The 17,281-nt window shown below is 42.2% G+C and overlaps 1 protein-coding gene across 1 annotated transcript in view; it reads left to right on the forward strand.

The window, feature by feature from the left end:
* Dgkk (diacylglycerol kinase kappa) overlaps positions 1–15,745 on the forward strand; it is a 123,753-nt gene extending 108,008 nt beyond the window's left edge. Inside the window, exons 19-28 of the mRNA XM_085684309.2 lie at positions 1,319–1,415; positions 1,677–1,784; positions 2,442–2,555; positions 2,888–3,022; positions 4,100–4,260; positions 5,039–5,180; positions 6,718–6,804; positions 8,302–8,412; positions 10,879–11,002; positions 11,908–15,745. Coding sequence (XP_085540435.1) covers positions 1,319–1,415; positions 1,677–1,784; positions 2,442–2,555; positions 2,888–3,022; positions 4,100–4,260; positions 5,039–5,180; positions 6,718–6,804; positions 8,302–8,412; positions 10,879–11,002; positions 11,908–11,987 — 1,159 coding nt within the window. The 3' untranslated portion in view covers positions 11,988–15,745. The remainder of the gene's footprint in view (positions 1–1,318; positions 1,416–1,676; positions 1,785–2,441; positions 2,556–2,887; positions 3,023–4,099; positions 4,261–5,038; positions 5,181–6,717; positions 6,805–8,301; positions 8,413–10,878; positions 11,003–11,907) is intronic.
* Positions 15,746–17,281: the final 1,536 nt, after the last annotated feature.

A 17,281-nucleotide genomic window follows, 5' to 3' on the forward strand; every position in this document is an offset into this window, starting at 1 on the left:
TTTGCTGACTTTTGGGAACCTACTCCTCATACTGGGTTGCCTTACCTAGCCTTAATACAAGGCAAGGTGCCAAGTCTCACTGCAACTTAATATACCATGGTTGATTGATATCCATGGGAGGCCTGCCTTTTCTGGATAGAAACAGAGAAGTGAGTGAGGGGGAGAGGGGAGGCAGGAGTGGGAAGAGAGGAGGGAGGGAAAACTGGTTGGGATATAAAAACAAACAAGTAAATATTTTTAAAAAGGACCACCCCACCCCTGCCACTGCCGCTGCCACTAGAATCTCTTTCTCAGAAAAAACCTGGGATGTGGACAAAGTATGTTACCAGATATGTGATTTACAAAGTTTATTAGTGTCCTTTCATTTTCTTAAAGGTAACTTTTTAAGTATAAAAATTTTGAATTTACAAGGGCTCATTATTTTTTTCTTTATGGACCATGTCTCTGGTGTACTAATCTAACTCATGCTTTGAAAGTGTTGTTTTCTTCCAAAATTTTATTGCTTTGGCTCTTATTTTTAAGTCTGTGATGTATCTTGAGTTATGATTATTTGGGAGATGTATGGTGTGAGTTAATGCTCGAAATTCATCCTTTTGCATCTTTAGTCAGTGTTCTATTGCTGCCATGACCAAGGCAGCTCTTACAAAAGAAAGCATTTAATTGGGGACTTGCTTACAGTTTCAGAATTTTAGTTCATTATCATCCTGGCAGGGAGCATAGGCTGGAGAAGTACCTGAGAGGTATATATCCTGACCCACAGGCCAAAGAAAGAGAGAAACACTGGGCCAAGTGTGAACTTTTGAAAACCTCAAAGTGTACCTACCCCCACCCCCCGGGGATACACTTCTTCCAACAAGGCGACATCTCCTCCAACAAGGCCACACCTGCTAATCTTTCTAAACCTATCAAAGTGTTCCACCCCCATCACTAAGCATTCAAATATATGAGCCTATGGGTGGCATTGTTAGTCAAACCACTGTAGACACCTCATTTATCTATGTATCATAATTTTTCAAAAAGTTACCATTTTCCCAATCGTGTCACCTATACATACATCAGAACATGGGCAACCTACCAGAGAGGATAAAAATAAATTGAAGTGTATCCCAGAAGAATTGGTTGGGCAGGTGAATAAGAGATGGCTACAATAGAAATATATTGATGCATGTATGAATTTCTCAAAGAATAAATTTAAAGTATAATTTCAAAAGCAAAAGGCACTTGAAAAATAAGATATGTTCCCTTCCTGTCTTTCCCTACCCACTTACCTATCTCTCATTCACCTTCTGACTATCTTTTTCTACTCCTCTCTCTGTAGTAGCCGCCTTAAGAACAAAATATGGTATGGTCTTCTGGGAAGCAAGGAACTGCTGCAGCGCTCTTACAGGAAACTGGAAGAACGAATACAGCTGGAGGTTAGTAGAAAAGGGCCTGTTTCCTGGGCACGGAGCAAGGAAATCAAGTGACCTCAGAATCACCTTTCCACTATATCTTTAGTTCTTCTCAAATTAAACTCTGGGAGCCTCACTCACAGCCATGGTGACAAGGCATGAGGTTTTATTTCTGTCATATATAAGAAAATAATAGTATGAAGAGAAGCTCCCCCTCATCTCTGTAAAGGATCGTTGTGTTGGTATCTGAAAAGTCAGGCAATAAGAGCGACTCTTTTCTTTCAGTGTGATGGAGAACCCATCTCCTTGCCGAACCTTCAAGGCATTGTAGTGCTCAATATTACCAGCTATGCTGGAGGTGTCAACTTCTGGGGAAGCACCACAGCAACCGCGGTGAGTGCGGAATGAGGAATGGGGTGGGAAGGGGACATGACTCTCCTAAGTTATCTCGAAAAGGATTACTGGACTGGCTAGAATGAACGTAGACAGGGGGGGAAGATGAGATAGGCTTTGAGTCCGTATTAGCAGTGTCTGTAGGTTCAGCTTTTTAAAACAGTTGCCATTCCAGAGCACGAGAATCGACCAGAAACTTGAGAATTATGTCACGTGATCCTGGGTTTTGACTTCCCCTTTACTAAGGCCCAAAAGACACTCAGAAGATCACCCCCAGAGGCCATATTCTTCATCCCTTAATAGTATGTCAGTGAAAACATCTCCCGGGAAGCCAACCATGAGCTCTTTGCTCTGAGTTCATTTTAGAAGTTCAGGAAACTGACACAAGTGGCCGTGGGGATTCATGATGCTGGACTGGACAAGAAAGGAATTGGCTAATTTGTGATCTCCAAAGGAGCTCACATGTATTGCAAGCACAATTCCCATTTCCAAGCTTGGCTTCCTCACGTTAATTTTTCCCTTTAGTATGGTTTTCTCACTTCTTCATGTACTAGATATACTAGAAAAAGTTTTACCAGTAGTCTTCAAAGCACATTTATTTATTATAGACAAAGTATGGATTCTTGGGAGAATTATGACATGATTCTTGTTCCCTAGGAATACGAGGCCCCCGCGATAGATGATGGGAAGCTAGAGGTGGTGGCAATCTTTGGTTCGGTGCAGATGGCCATGTCTCGTCTCATCAACCTGCATCATCATCGAATCGCTCAGGTAAGCGAGGGTTGACTGGATGCAAAGGGGAGGAAATATCTCGCTTCAACCCAAAGAAGTGCAGTGATCCTAGCAATTACCTGTTTGTAGGAGTTCCTGGAGAGTGGGAGTAGGCAATCTGTTAGACAGTTAGGTGGTGAAGATAGAAGTGGCAGAGACCAAAAGCACAAAAGGCTCATGGGTAATACATGATCCACCTCCCTGGAATGATCTGATTCATATATTCTGCCAGTGTCTCTTCAAATACACACTCACACTGTGACCAATACCAGATTAGCCCACAGTAGTTTCCTCATTTTTTCCTTTTTGTCCTCTCTTTCCTTTTTTGGTAGTGCCATGAGGTGATGATAACTATTATCGGTGAAGAAGGTATCCCTGTGCAGGTGGATGGGGAAGCCTGGATTCAGAAGCCAGGCCTTATCAAGATTAAATACAAGAATGCTGCCCAGATGTTGATGAGAGATCGGGTAAGCGAAAAGTTCTACTTGAGCGCCTACGTTGCCTCATTCACAGCTACCACATTTCTAGTCAAGAAGAATTCCCCAAAGGGAGCTCTGTGTGCCTTTCTTATCAGGCACCTTGAGTGACGGTTAGAGGTGCATACTTCTAGGTCCCACACCAAACTCTCTGAACTGAAATGGAAAGAGGTGACTCCTAAGAGCTAGCATTTATAAATAAGCTCCCCAAGACATTTTTACTATGTAAAAAGTTGCAAGACACTGTCTGTCTCTCAACAAGGTTGTCCTCCATCCTACATTGCACAGAAAACTAAAGACCTGTGGTGGTGGTGGTGGTGGTGAACTCTACTCTTTCAGTAACAGTTCCTGCAATGAATATGTTCTTTGGGCTTTATAAGATTACTTAATATTGCATTTACAGATGTCACTCATTTCTTCGAAATAAAAAACTACAATGATGGCAAAGATATCATTAGTGACCACGTCTTCAAACTTTGGGGTTATCTTTTGAATTGTGAACATAAATATATCAGTAGAGAGGGAGGGAATACCTACCTAATAAAATGCCAACATCGTGCTGGGCACATTGCATCTATTGCCTGACATAGGTCCTCCCAAAAACCCTATAAGAAAGGTAAAATTCCTTCTATGTTGAGAGCTTAGATACCTTATGAATAGTCACATACCTAGCAAATAAAAAACAACAGGATTGAAAAAAATAAATTTTGTATATCTGAATCTAAATCCCATCACAACATAATATATACCTTTGGAAAAGAATGAAACCCAAAAGATGTTCTTCTGTCTTATCCATCGCCATGTTCTCATAGCTTCTAGAAGGCAAATATTTTGCTTCATTCAAGACTGGTGTCCCATGAGCCAGTGTACTAACAATAAAAACTAAACTGCCTTATAAAGAAGGCACACTGACTAAAAAGACAAGAAGATGGATAAATAGGTGCATAAGGTGAATGGATACCACCTATATCCCATGATACCTACAGAATGTCATACTCATAGACATATCTGCCACATGTCCTCAAAGCTACAACAATCATTACGGTTTGCCGTTATATTCATCTCTAGAACTTTGAGAACTCACTGAAAACGTGGGAATGTAAGCATACTGAAATCCAAGCTATCCCACCACCCCACCTGGACTTCCAGGAATCTCAAGATAGCCTCTCTGATAGCGAGTATGCCCAGATGCAGCACTTGGCTCGGCTTGCAGAAAACCTCATTAGCAGGTAAGAGAACTGGACTTAAAACAGGGTTGGGAAGCCTAAAAATGGATAGGGAGATGCAGTCAGTTGGTGTCTATTGACTACTGGGGAGCTTAGCCTCAGAAAGGAATCTTAAGTGTTTAAAATTAGGGCCCTGACAGTCTGTGCAAGAAGTATTCTTTGTGATTAACAATAAGGTAGTTTTCACACTCCACATTCAAGCCAGAAGTGATTTTTTTATTTCCCTCTGCTTCCCAAGACCCAGCAGGAATAAGGATGTTTATTCTGGGTCAGTAAAATGGTTCAGGAAGTGAAGGTGCTTCTCATCAAGCCTGACCATCTAAGTTTGATCCTTAGGGCCCCACATGATAGAAACAGAGATAGAGCCAACTCCTGCAACTTACACACACACACACACACACACACACACACACACACACACACACTGGCATATATGTGCAAATATACACGAACAAGCAAAAGTTTACTCTTGCCCTTAACTATTAGAAAGACCTTGAAGTTTTAGCAAGAGTCAGGCATGCTCCTCTATTTTAATTTCTCACTCTATTCAATCTAGCAATATCTAAATCCAAGTTAAACAAACATAAACAAAGGTGAATACTTAGAGAAGATTAGCAACATCTTCTTCACTGGATACCTAATGAAGAACAGAAATAGCAAGAGGGAAGAAAGAGTTCAAATCCAGTACCCAGGGTTTTTGTTTCAATTCTTATCCCAATCTACCAGCTCCTCACACCGTAAATCCATAGCAACAAACTCATCTGGTTTTGCTTTATTACAGACTTAATGACCTGAGCAAGGTCCACCAGCATGTGTCTGTCCTCATGGATTCTGTGAATGCCAGTGCTAACGTCCTGAATGATGTCTTCTATAGCCATGACAGTGGCAATGAGGCAGGTGCAGCTTCCTGTACTCCCATTGAGGTAAGGGGTGAAAAGAAGCAAATGATATAAAGAAGCCAAACTTTAAAGGGAAAGGGGGTTAAAAGGAAAGTGAAACGAAATTAAATGAGGAGCATGTGCAAGTGATAGGATAGAAAACTGATGGGTAAAGTAGATAGGGATTGGGGCCATGGATTCCCAGGTAAAGTGCTTTGCCATGCAAGCAAGAATAACTGAATTATACCCCAAGTGCCCACATTAACAGTCAGGCATGGCGGCATGCATCTTAATTCCTCTGCCTGAAGCAGAGACAGAAGGGTCTTGGAGGCTCTTTAACCAGACAGTCTAGTCATATCAGTGAGTTCCAGCCCCAGTGGCAGACCCTGTCTCAAAAATGTAAGGTGGACGGTAATTGAGAAACACACCCATCTCTGGCCTCTACTGGAACACAGTCACACACACACACAGACACACACATAACCACACAAAAATTGAAAAATAAAGTGATATACTGGGTAAGAATGCAGGAAGTCCTTAGATTGTTACAAGGCCAAGGTGGCTGCTGGGGAAATGGCATGACAAATTTCATCATCTTGAGAAACAGTATTGTTCCTGGTAGCTAGCCCCTACATCAGACTCAAAGTGAAATAGTTAATAAATGGAAAGAAGCATAGTCTTGGACCTTCCTAATTCCAGTTGACTCCCTGTATAATCATATAAGGTCATACCTGCCATTGGAACCAGAGATCCAAGATGCTTTTAATTCCCTTTTGACAGGTCCAGATCAGACATTTACTATTAAATGTGCCATCCCATGCCAATACTCCCTGCCATAAGACTTGGGTGTTGCTTTTAAAATGTGACTTTAGGTTTGGAGATGTACCTTAGTGACAGGGAACGGCCTTGGATATGATGCTTGGTATATGTAAATATATACAAGCACACAGAGACACACAGGCACGCGCACACACACACACATACAGGAGGGGCAGGGAAGGAAGGGAGGGAGGAAAGGATGGAGAGAGAAGTAGGGAGATGGAGGGAGAGAAGGGAGATGAAGGAAAATGAGTAGAACTTCATTAATAGGTAAAAATACAATAGGATCAGGATGTGTTCAAATGTGAGTTAAATTTATTTTAGGCCAAATCCTAGTCGAAGGAGGTCTAAAGGCCATGAGTTTCAAGAAGAGATGTGTATGGTTAGATTTATTTCTATGTGCCATAGGAAAGGCACTTTTAACCTAGGGACAAGTCTCCTGATTTGCAGATTTCCCTCTGGTTTGCAAATTCCCTATTTTCCTGTTACCGACTGTACCCAGTCAGAGACGCCCACTTTGCAGGGCACAGCAATAGAGCTACATTGTTGACAGTTGACCATTGACAGCTGGGGTCAATTCGGATTGGTTGGTGCTCATGCTGGGCCAGCCGTGCTGTATTTTTAATATGACGTTTCCACCTCCAGGCGTGTCCTGTTGGTCTGCTCCTACCTTCCCGTGGAGAAGCCAGCTGCATGCTCACTAACCGGCTCCTCTCTGTCTTGTCCTTTCCCTTCCGCTCCTTTTCCTTTCTTCTCCTCTCAGACTCTAAGCAGAACTGATGCAGTAGATGTTACATTTAGTCTTAAAGGGCTCTACGATGACACCAAAGCTTTCGTGGATGAAAACTTGGTGAGTGCAGGGGGCTGGAGCATGGGAGGGAAAACATCTCTTTTGAATATGGCCACATTCTGTATTGGGTTCCATGGTGCTAGAGGCTTATGATCATTGTAAGTAGGTGCTTGCCTGGTGATTTCAGTCATTCTGGTCGTGATTGCTGTCATCCAGTATTTGTTACCTGAATGTGTTACTGTTTGTGTTATGTCAAACACATAGAGACTACCGTATTTTAGATGAAATTGGTCAATGTCTCCTGGGCAAAGACTAGGCCCACCAGATGCAGGGTGCTCTCATTATACCCGATAAAGCTTCAAGTGAGAAAAGTGAGCTCCTCAGAGATGCTCTTCTCTCGGGTCTGTAAGTGTCACCTTCTCCATGGAGAAAGTAGCAGGAAGTAGGGGAAGTTTTGAGGGCTCTGAGCTCAAATACAAATTAGCTCCCTCCATTAGTATCTTTCCAAGGCTTCCATGGGTAAGTACCAAGTACTATATGACTTTAAATAACACAATCTTACTATCTCATCATTCTGGAAACCCCAACATTCAAACACAAATTGCAAGCAGGCTCATGATCCCTCTAAAAACCCTAGAGGAAGCTTTCTTTGCTTTTTCTTAGCTCTGACCATTTGTTTCTGGCAATCTTTGTTGGTCCTTACCTTATAAGTGCACCACTCTTGTCCTGTCTTCCATCTTCAATGTCTCTGTCTTCACATGGCCATATTCTGCCAGAGTCACTGATAGTAATGGACTAAGGCCTGCCCTGTCTAGTATGACCTCAGATAGTGAGGTATAAATTCAATGACTATAATTTCACGTAAGTGTGCATTCTGAAGAAGTAGAGAATAGGATTTTAATGTATCTCTTGAGAAGAACACAACATAACCCACTTAAGGTACAATACTTGGTTGTTTATATAAATCCTCTAAACAAACTGTAAAGGTAGGGATTATAATTCCTATCTTGGAGATAGAGGAAGCAAATGCAAAGAGGTATAGCTACACTATACCTTCTCAAGAGATACAGGCCAAAGGTATGTAAGGTATTGCATGACTATTGGAGAGAGTAAGAGGAATTATGTATTCACACTACCTGATATACACAGTGTGCTCAAAACTTAGTGATAGCTCTTACTTAGGAGGATGCTGATATGGCCTCAAAGACTGGAAGTCAAGAGTGGGACCCTTGTTGTAGACATTAAGCTAAAGCACGGTGCTAATTCATGCCAGAGAAAAGACCTTCACTTGTGAAACCTAGCATGCCCAGCTCCAAAGAGACCTCTGCCATCTGACTATTTCCTGGGCCTTCTTGTTGAAAAAGGAGCTGTTTAAAGCTAGTATTAATTTTGATAAGTAAACAATCTGATTGTAGGCCAAATGAGCTATAATTTGTCACCACCATTATAAGTGTGTTGTTACCTGTATGATCTCTTGGTCACTAGCATGGACTCAGAGTGGAGTCTAAGGTAAAGTGCTAAGAAATGTGTATTCACTGTTCTCCCTGTCTATGCCAGTTGAGAGATGCTGAGGATGAGGCCACCCTAAAAAATGCCCTGGAGGCCATGAATACGGAGCTGCGAAGGATATTGGCAATTGACTGGTTGGGTCAAATCCTTCTTCGAGAGGTGCGTAACCTGGGGAATGGGACTTTCCCTTGGTGTAAAGTCATAGTATGGGGCCAGTACATGGGACGGATGTCGCAGAGGCCCATCTTGATGCAGTGACCTTTAGCTTCCGCTTTAATGAACCATCCTCCCCTTCATACCCTCACCATAAGTGGACAGAAAAAGGAAGCAAAAATGAGCAAGTAGGTGAGCATGGAAAAATAACCAGGAAGAAGACCATTCTAAAGCAAGAAAAAAATAAAGAAAGCTCATGTTGCTGTCTAGGCTACAAGCTCTCCCTGCTCGGTGTCTGCTGCCAGAACTAAACTGTATCTGGTACATACTGGCATAAACACCCCAGGTGTTTGCTGGTAGCTGTTGTAAATGGTTGACATCTAGGTAGTTGAATCTTCCAACACCTCCTCCTCCTGTTGCTACCTGACCCCCCATTGCATCTCACATTTAATATGTGGCATAGAAGGAAAATCAAACATTGTAACAGATACATAGTTTGAGAGATGCTGTCAATTTTGGACTACTTTGAGTACTCTTCTGAGATTGGAAACTTTCATATTCACTCATAAGCCAAATATCCCAAAGATGGCCACCTATAACAAAGTAAAGTATTCACTTCATGATCTGACAGAGGTTGTCTCAAAAGTTTTTCACCGTAAAAACATTCATCTCAAATTTTAGGATCCCTGCCTGCCTTCTCACATCTATTTTATGAATGCAAATGCCAGTTGAATGTAGTCACACAAGCATGTTTGGAATAGTGCAGACGCAAGGCCACTATTTCAGAAGGAAATTCATATGCAAATTCAAGTCTTAAAGCAATGGTTCTCAACCTGTGGGTTGGGGCCGCAGAGCCCATTAGAAAACACAGATATTTACATTATGATTCATAGCAGTAGCAAAATTACAGTTCATGAAGCAGCAAAGAAATATTTTTATGGTTGGGGGTCACCATAAAGCGAGGAAGCTGTTTTAAGGGTCACAGCATTAGGAAGGCTGAGAACCACTTATTATCTTAAAAGGTTTACCAGTCTTTGGTGATTACAAGGCCTGGTGTATTTCAGGTTTTTATCAGTAACTTTCTGGAGAAGGAAGACGTTCTGTTAGACAATAAGCAAAGCAAATTCTCACTCTTCTTTCCATTACTACCTGCCTCTACCATCTCCCATTAAACTCCTGAGCTAAGTAAACTCACTGGATAGTGAGAGAAATGAGACAAATTCAGCCTATACCCTGGGGTCCTGATTTCCATGTGAATCTTCCTCACCTGGGACAGAAAACTCTTTTCTGAGCTCCAGTATTTCCAGAGAAGCAAAGCCCCGGAGAAAGGAAGCAGACCGAACAGAAGCCAGAGATGTTGCTCACACTAAACTCCCCACCTTGAGATTACAGAAGGTTCAGACCCACTTTTCTGGGGGAGATCAGGACAAGAGTCAATTGTTGGTCTTTTCAAGACTCTAGCTGAGGGTAAGGGCCTGTTCTCGTCCTTGAAGCTGTTTGTACAAGGCACTTCTGGACGCCGGGGTATACAGCTGGGAGCAGCATTAGAGAAGCAAGGAAGTCAGTGCAAGAAGAGGAGGAAGATAAATTTGGACTCTTCCCCCGATGGAAGGTATTGGAGGCATAACTAATCCTCAAAGGAAGATGACTCCAAAACCTCTTTCTTGTAATGTGTTTGGCTAGATTTTCTGGCAATAAATCAACTTCAGGATCATTTTGCTAGCAACAGAAGTAAAATAAGAATGCTTTTACAGAAACAAGATATAAGTTGGCGAATGAACTGGAATTACAGAGCCTGTGTTGTCTGCACAGGAAAGAACTCACATTCAAAATTAGTAAGTTTGTTTAGAGAATCCTGCATTCCAGCCAGAAAAATAGGTCGCCTGTGAGGCAGTGTCTTCCCTATAAGAGGAGGCTTGGCTGGGGAACAAATAGGAGCTCTCAACTAGAGGTGGGAGAAATGGAATGCATTTCCTAATTTATAAAGAACTGTCATACAAGCAACAGTGACCTCAACAATCCAGGCGACCTCACATACAAAGGTCAAGCTCTGAACCTTTGCTTTTTTGGTTTTTCCTTTCTTTGTTTTCTCAATAAACTTGGAAGAGTGTACAGCTTTGTTTGCTTCCTCCTCTTCCCCTACTCCTGCTTGCACAGCCATGCCTTAACTCTGAGCATTTGCTGCTTTTCTAATCCAGGAATGATAGTATCCATTTTCCAGGTTGCCTTGAGGCTTGTGTAAGGAGTATTTATTGATATATCCAGAAAGGCACAGGGTCCAGAGTGGGCGCTTGCTGAAGCTCAATCTCTTTATTAGGACATATGACTAGTGAGAAGGGACAGCTCTCCTACCTGGGCTGAGAGGAGCTCTGCCTGCTTCCTGAAGTCCTTCTCCATCACATTAAAGAGACACACAAGTTCTTTCAGAATGTCACCTAACATTTTGACCTGACTCTTGCTCTGCTTCCCCAGGAGCACTCTTCTGACGCCAACAGTCTAACTCGCAGATTGAGAGTTCGATTCCCCAAGTTGGGGAGGAAGAAGCGAGAAGGGGGAGGAAAGTCGAAATCAAAGCCAAGACTCCCTGGTTTTTTCAGTAAGTCAATTACACACACGTAGAGGACATGAACAGCAGCTTGGATACCTCCAAGAGACCTGAAAGTACCCTCAGAAATGTGCATGGGTGTGTCAGAGAGGGAGGCTCTGGGAAGAAGCCAATATTAGATAATGCCAAGTAAGTTAGAGAATGAGATGGATACTGGCTAGTAAGGGGTGAACCTGAGAAGGAATGGTGCTGTGTGGGCTAGCAAGGAAAACTGCATTCAGACTGCTTGACCCATTCCTAAGATGTTAGGGAAAGGTTTTTGGCCCTGTCAAAAATCCCTTCTCCCTGTTAAATAGAGTCCCTGGATATGCAAATCTCTTACTATATAAATTTTGTGTTTTTTGCCATTCTATTTATTACTGGTCTGAAGTACTGTGAATGGGAAAGTACCATGAAAAGAAATGTGAATGGGACACAAAAGAAGACTCTACTAGAATTGTCGGTTGTCCCAATTCTGATGTGCTTAGGCAACATGGAAGCTTCAAAGATATAGCATTAGCAGACATGTGAAAACAGGGCAAGAGAACAACAGTTTGTTTTAGTTTTAATAAATAGGGTTTTTTTCTGATGTCAAGAGAAAATTTTTTGGACCTAACTATATCTTTTCTTGGGTATGGTCCAACTGGTTTGATTCCTTAAGAATCTGATATTTGGAAATCTCTGGTGTGAGTCCATAGTAGTTCCATAGATAATCAGATTCTAAGAATTAATCCTATTTGCATTTAGTTTGTGTGGTCTCCAGTGGCTTCCTCTTTGATTCAGAGATGGTAGGTCCAGTAGGAACAAACTAGTATGTCTCCCGCCACTCTGCCCCCTCTAGGGAGAGAACATTTAAGCATTTGGCAAAGTCCTAACTTCATTATTTCTCTACCCCCCCCCCTTTTTTGACTCTGAAGGCAAGTTCTGGCGTCGCAGAAATCGTGGCAATGCAGCAAAAGATAATGACTCTCCAACACCTTCAGGTTCTCAGCTGTAGTCCTTGAAAGCTGGAAGAACTCTCAACAGAGAATTTTACTAAAAACTCTCAAAACCTCAAGAAAGACTGAACTATATTATATCAGAACAAAAATGAGCACCACCAAGAAAGACCCTCCAAATCCTTATACTAATATATTTTCCCTGGACTTAATCAGATCTCCTTAGAGGGTTACATTTTCTTGTTGGCCAAAGATTATTGTTCCGAGTTGTTTTATTCAGTTCTCCTTCTCTTTGTGTACCTTGAGCAACTACACTGTTTACTGGGGATAGATTCTTTGTGAACAGCCTGGGACCGATAAGTATTGTGGGAGTACACTGCTTTAGGAAGTGTTGGAATGGTTTTCTTTCACTAGCAGAGAAACTTCTGACACCAAGGAATGAAATGAGTAACCAACTCTCAGAAAGATGAAGGGGCAGGGTATTCAGGCTTGGTTGTGTTTCTCCTCCAATCCCTGCCGAATGCAACTGGAAATTTCAAAAGATGGCTCCTAGTTGGCTCAAGAAGATGAGAACAAGGTCCTGGAGGCTTATCCATTTGTATGTTAAAATGATCATGTGAACATTTCCTTGTAGATATGAGCCTCTCCTCCTCTCCTCTCCTCCCCTTGCCTCCCCTTTCCCACCTTTCCTATTTTCTCTCATTTTCTCTCCTTTCTTCTTCTCTTCCTCACTAACCTTCCATCTCATCTTGTTTCCCCCTCTCTCCCCTTCTTCTCCTCTACTTCTGCTTCCTCCCCTTTCCCCATAGACTCTTCATGTTTTCCCATGTGTACATGTATGTCTTTGCACATGTCAAGGTGGTGCTCTCGTGGCTGGGTGAGCCCACTGGTTGGAACTCACCCCTCATGGCAACCATACAGGCTCTTGTCCTTTTACCTTGATCCTAGCCTGCATGCCTCCATGGAGTACTTGCCTGCATTCTCGCTGGATTTTTTAACTAACTGTTTTGCCGCTGTGCCGCAGTATAGATTATATACAGAGACATAAAGATGTACATATATATATATTTTTAGGAACTGAAAATACAACTCGACCTAAGTGACCCTCTAATTTATTGTGATAGCCCAGTAATCCCTCCCCTTCCCTATTACCCTACACAAATACACAGCTCTACCAACTGCCCGAGCTCTCGGTGGAGCTTCTAATCTTTTGGTGCATTTGTAGTGTCTTAGAAGTAGCTGGAGTCTACAGATAGCCCAGCTAATTCTGACATCCACTTAAAATACTGAGCCAGGTCACAGAAAGGGAACAAAAACACCAACGCCCTGCAGAGGGGCCAAGCTGGCATGCTGCCATTTGCTCTGTTTCTCCTGGCTCTGTATCAGCAACTGCCCAAGTTTTATTGCCCCCTTCCTCAGTAAAAATAATTTCAAAGAGCTCCACCCTTTAGATAACTAAGTTAGGGCCTACTAACCCACCACAGCCTGTGCTTAATTTGGGCCTGCAGCTATTGGGTAGGCTGTTGGGTCACTCTTTAAATTACTTTCAAATCTCATGTCTTGTCCCCTTTCCCCCTGAATAGAAAAGTCAGGGTGACTGGAAGGAAGATGGCTAAAAGCCTCAGCTTCCCTACTGTTCTGCTTCCGGTTTTTCATGAAAACATAGTAGGCCTAAATGGCTCCAAATCTTAATTTGAATCTTTTTGTTTTAAGTGTACAATCTCGGTCAGGTAAACTAATGAAAGTCCAGTGCTCAGAGAGAATGTCTCGGGCCTGCCGCTCATCCCCACCCTCAAGTCATACCTTTTAGAAAGTGTCCCTTCCCACTTCTCAAGAAAAATCCAGACAACTGCCCTCTTCTCACTGCTCAGTCAAACTTAGTGTGCTCAATTATCTGACTCAGTCCAATGGCTGGTTCCCTGAGGTGCACAATCCAGACTCCGATCACTGGTTCTTAACTTTCTAGAATTCCACCAGCCTAACCCTCTTAAACCAGCTGCCTGTGTTCCACCTCTTCAAGGGTGAGAAAAAGAGACTAACAACAGGGTATTCCCCCAATGTCTGATAGCTTTGCCAAACAAAACTGTCCTAGCTATACAGCTAGAGAAGAAACTCAATGGGAAAAGATGACAGAAAACATTTAAAACTTAAATATCAGAATGTGTAATGTGTTGACAGTGTATATATTTAAGTGGAGTGTGCAGTTGCAATGTCTTTGGTTTTCTCTTACCACTCTTTTTTCAAAGGAGGAGGTATCAGATCAAACCACCAAGGCCATTGTTCCTCCTTGGCGGCAGGAACTAATTCCATGCTCGCACATACACTCACACAGTTGGGAACCGTGTTGAATTTTCTCAGAAGAGTCTTTACCAAAATGGATCACTTATAAATAAGCAAATTTAAAGAAACAGAAGGAAATCTTAGGAAACAGTAGCCTTCCCTTGGTAATAACTAAGCAGGGCTATGTCTTGTAATTATTTTTATCGCAAATGATAGTCAAACATAATAGGAATCCATCTTTGCTTATTTTGCTGAAGTACTGTAGGTCCTTGTGTACTGTGATACTGCTGTTGCTCTGTTGTACCATCTGAAGTCCCGCTCATTTTCCACCCCGTTCTCCCATCTGAGTCAGAATAATATTGAAGGACACCTATAGGATGGGGACTAGAAGGAAATGTGGAGCAAAACTGATAAGCTAAGTGTGGCTTCTTAAAATGGTCCAGATACCATCGAAATTGTTTAGTTACTAATTGTTTCCTGAAAAGGAAGCTGGCATACTAAGAACTTGTTCACACATCTACTTGGAAACAAAACAAGAAGAGATCTCTGTGTGTGTGTGTGTCTTTTTCCCTCCTTCTCCCATTCTCTCTCTCTCTCTTTCCCTCTCTCTCCCTCTCTCTCTCCCCCCTCCTTCTGTTTCTCCCTCTCTCCCATTCTCTCTCCCATTCTCCCTCTCTCCCATTCTCCCATTCTCTCTCTGTTCCATTCTCTCTCTCTCTCTCTCTCTCTCTCTCTCTCTCTCTCTCTCTCTCTTTTCCTTAGCCCTTGAGATCATGGGCTTCTTTCAGGATTTCATTGTTAACTATTTGAAGTAATACAGTTGCTCAGGTGGTGGGACCAGACACCAAGTATCCACCACAGTTATGTACAGAAATCATTAAGAATCAAAGTTCTGGGGTTTGGTTGTATCTTTGGTAGCACTGTCTGTAGAACTAATTGTCTAATTCTTGGCCAGAAGGACAGCAGGAAAGGAAAAATCTGAATAGAGTTGTCACCAACTTCTGGCATCGATACTGTAAGAGGCATAAAACTACCCATCAAGGTCCTCTACTACACCCAAAAGGGCAAGGGAAGAATAAAGAGGATATTTTTGGCATACTAAAATTGACTAGAAGAAACAACTGGGGATCAACATCATCCTCCCTTCGGACACAGTAGAATTTTAGTTGTGTAACAGACAGAAACTAATACCAAAGAAATCAGACCCCATTCACATCTTTTCACTGAACAAGGGACCTTGATTGGCTATCTGGTTTGTGGAGTTGCATTTGTTTGCTAATCTGTAACACATTGTTGTTTACTATTATGTGTTCTGTGTTTTCTCAGAGGCCCTGCAAATAGTAGCAGGGCGAGGGCCTGGTCAGGGGAGGAAGCTGGAATAGTCATGGAATAACAGAAAAAACAACACAAAAGGAAAAGATCCACAAAGCGTGCCTATTCCTCTTAGCCCTCCTCATCAAATGGAACGCCAGTCCTCAAAATCAATTCAGTGATTGCTTCTTAAAGTATTTTAATAAATGGATAAATATCAACAATACCTACATCTCATCATTTCTTTCAACAGGGTAGGGGAGCAGTTGAATGGGGCTTGATGTGAGTTAGGGGATTGGGGTGGTCCTTCAAGCTCTCAATAGGTCACCTACAGGTACCAGTGGAAGGAAAGACCAGACAACAAAACACAAAGCAAGACTGGCCCTAAAGGTGCTGCTGAAACTGGTTATAAAACCTAGCTGCAAAGTAGCATATTTCTGTGGGGAAATACGTGCCACCATTATTGCTATAGATGCCAGTTCTCTGCGATATACAGACAGATCTCAGGAAAGTCAGGTAGTGGAAGAGCAGAGTAAGATGAAGGAGTATACCCTAGGCTGCTATAAAGAAGTCAAAGACAGCTTGAAAGCACTTTAAAATGCAGTGTGCTCTCCTAACCCAAACAATAAATGTTTCTCTCCCCTCCAATGGTGTTAAAGTTGGAAGGAGTCTCTTCAGAACCACAACTGAAAATAGTTTAGGGTCACTGAGATGGAACAGCAGGTAAAGGGGCTTTCTGCCAAGTCTGATGATCTGAGTTCAGTCTCTAGAACACACATGACTCCCATATGTTATCCTCTGATCAGACACATGTGCTGCACCATGTACACACACACACACACACACACACACACACACACACACACACACACACACTGTAATAAAAATGCTTTAATTTCTGGCACATATTTGCAGTCATCTTGGGAATTCAGATATTAATTACATTTACTGCACAGGCAACTAGGGATATAGCAGACCAGGATTTCACATAAAGTAAGGGTAAGAATTCAAGTCATAAATCCTTAACTTGCCAAATGCTAAAAATGATTTCTCATTTAGAGACAATGCATTTTTAACAGGACCACATTTTGGGCTATCCTTATAAAAAAAACCAAACTCCTGGGCTTTCGGGGTGGGTGGTAAACAGTTCTGCTGTGGAGGATATAGCAGGCTAGACCCTGTGATCCATATTAAGACTTTTGTTTTGCATATATCAGACTATTGAAACACTATTATAATTGGACATCTCATCTCAGTCAGAATGGCCAAGATCAAAAAACAACTGAAAAAAATATGTTGGCAAGGATGGGGGCCGGGAACCCTCACTCACCTTTGCTGGGACAGAAAACTAGTCAAGGTAGTCTGAAATCACTGTGCAGAGGTCTCAGAAAGGTAAATGCAAATCTACCATTACTCAACTATTCCGCTTCTTGCCCTATGCCCAAAGGATTCGACATCATACTCCACAGCTACTTGTTCATAGCGGCCCTGTTCACAATAGCTAGAAAATGGAACCAGTCTAAATATCCTTCAAGTGATAAATAGATACTGACAATGTGGTACATATACACAATAGAATACCATTCAGCTGTATAGAAAAATGAAATCATGAACTTCCTGGGTAAATAGGTGAAACTAGAATAAATTATACTGAGGGAGACAACCAAGCCCCCGAAAGACATATACTGCATTTCTCTCTCCACTGGGATCCCTATCTCCCAATCTTTGGCAGCTAGATATAAACTATAGTAACCACATAAAC

This window comes from Myodes glareolus, chromosome X, assembly GCF_982192425.1.
Source record: "Myodes glareolus chromosome X, mMyoGla1.1, whole genome shotgun sequence".
NCBI classification, from domain to species: Eukaryota; Metazoa; Chordata; class Mammalia; order Rodentia; family Cricetidae; genus Myodes; species Myodes glareolus.